Source organism: Gekko japonicus, unplaced genomic scaffold (genome assembly GCF_001447785.1).
Source record: "Gekko japonicus isolate JY-2015 unplaced genomic scaffold, Gekko_japonicus_V1.1 scaffold4479, whole genome shotgun sequence".
In the NCBI taxonomy this organism is placed as follows: Eukaryota; Metazoa; Chordata; class Lepidosauria; order Squamata; family Gekkonidae; genus Gekko; species Gekko japonicus.
The window spans coordinates 56,360-58,090 of record NW_015173274.1 but is presented as its reverse complement, the minus strand read 5'-3'; the positions used below and the strand labels follow the sequence as shown (position 1 = coordinate 58,090).

At 45.9% G+C, this 1,731-nt stretch overlaps 1 protein-coding gene across 1 annotated transcript in view; it reads left to right on the top strand.

Moving 5' to 3' along the window:
* RAD21L1 (RAD21 cohesin complex component like 1) overlaps positions 1 to 1,731 on the top strand; it is a 45,400-nt gene that overhangs the window by 15,134 nt on the left and 28,535 nt on the right. The window contains exon 5 of the mRNA XM_015422833.1: positions 786 to 974. Within this exon, the coding sequence (XP_015278319.1) occupies positions 786 to 974 (189 nt within the window). The remainder of the gene's footprint in view (positions 1 to 785; positions 975 to 1,731) is intronic.

The following is a 1,731-nucleotide window of genomic DNA, read 5'->3' as shown; positions in this document are numbered from 1 at the left end:
ATAAGGAAAGGCTGAAGAGTCTGGGATTTTTTTGGTTTAGAAAAGAGACGACTAAGGGGGACCATGATAGAGGTTTATAAAATGATGCATGGGGTAGAGAGAGCGGACAGAGAGAAATTATTCTGCCTCTCCCCAAATGCTAGAACCTGAGGGCATCCAAGGAAGCTGATGGGCAGTAGGTTCAGGATGGACAAAAAGAAAAACTTCTTTATTCAATGAGTGATTTGCTGCCAGAGGATGTAGTGATGGCCATAGGGATATGCCGCTTTAAAGGGTGTTAGATAGATTTGTGGGAGATAATTCTATAGATGGCTACTAGCTATGGTCACTGAGGGGAATCTCCACATTCGGAGGCACTAAGCCTCTGAATCCCAGAGCCAGGAGGCAACATCAGGTGAAGTCCTCGGCCTCTATCCCATGTTGTTGGCACTCCAGAGGAGCTCGTTGGCCACTGTGTGAGACAGAATGCTGGACTAGATGGACCCCTGGCCAGATCCAGCAGGGCTCTTCTGATGTCCTTATCAGTGGTAGGCCTTGGCCTCCATGCCCTGTTGTTGGCCCTCCAGAGGAACTGGTCGGCCCCTGTGTGAGACAGGATGCTGGACTAGATGGACCACTGGTCTGATCCAGCAGAGCTCTTCTGATGTTCTTATGATACTTCTCCTTCGAGCAAGGGAACCTTTACCTTTACCTTTACACTGCAGGAAACATCGTTCGCTGCTATACATTACATGCGTATATACTAACAAGAGTTTATTAATAATCCTTCAGTTGTGTTTTCACAGGTGAGGACACTGAAATACCCAGGCATCATAGCTCTCTTAGTGACAGCCTGCAAGCTAGTTTCTGCAGTCTTTTGGCTGATCACAATTCTTCGAATCTCACTGGCGACAAAACTGCATCCGATGAAGGTGGTGCATATTCCTTAATGTGTGACGGCTTTGGAGATGAAGGATTTGCAGGTGACATGATCGGTAAGTGTTGATGTTGTTCAGCAATAGGGCTGCCAGCTCTGGTTTGAGATATATCTGGAGATTTTAGGGGTGGAGCCTGGGGTGGGTGGGGCTTGGGGAGGGGAGGGGCCTCAGTAGGGTATCATGCCTCAGTAGGGTATCACCCTCCAAAACAGCCATTTTCTCCTGGGGAACTGAACTTGGTCGTCTGGAGATCAATTGTAAAAGCAGGAGATCTCCAGGTGCCATATGGAGACTGACAACCCTACTCGGCGACCACAAGCTGCTGGGAGCTTATCCCGAAATAACCTTCCTGGAATGGATGGAATTATGCAAGAGTTTAAAATCTGCTTTCCAAATATACGCTGAAAGACTGATCATTTCTGATTGTTACCCTGCTAGCCAAAAGTCTCAGGGGAGTTTGCAGCATGAAAGTAGACACCACCACCCCCAAACTGTGTAAAAGTAAAACACCGTACATTTTACAAAAAAGTAAACAAAAGCTATAAACAGCTTTAATATTTTAAAATCATTATTTAAATTCAGTATAAGGGAACATACTTAAAACCCTTACTATAATATTAAAATTTCCATATTCCAGCTCTTTGAGAAATGCCAGTTTGGTGTAGTGGTTAAGTGCATGGACTCTAATCTGGGAGAACCGGGTTTGGTTCCCCACTCCTCCACTTGCACCTGGCTGGATGACCTTGGGCAAGCCGTAGTTCTGATAAGAGCTGTCCTTGAAAAAGAGCTGTTTCTGTTAAGAGCTCTCTCAGCC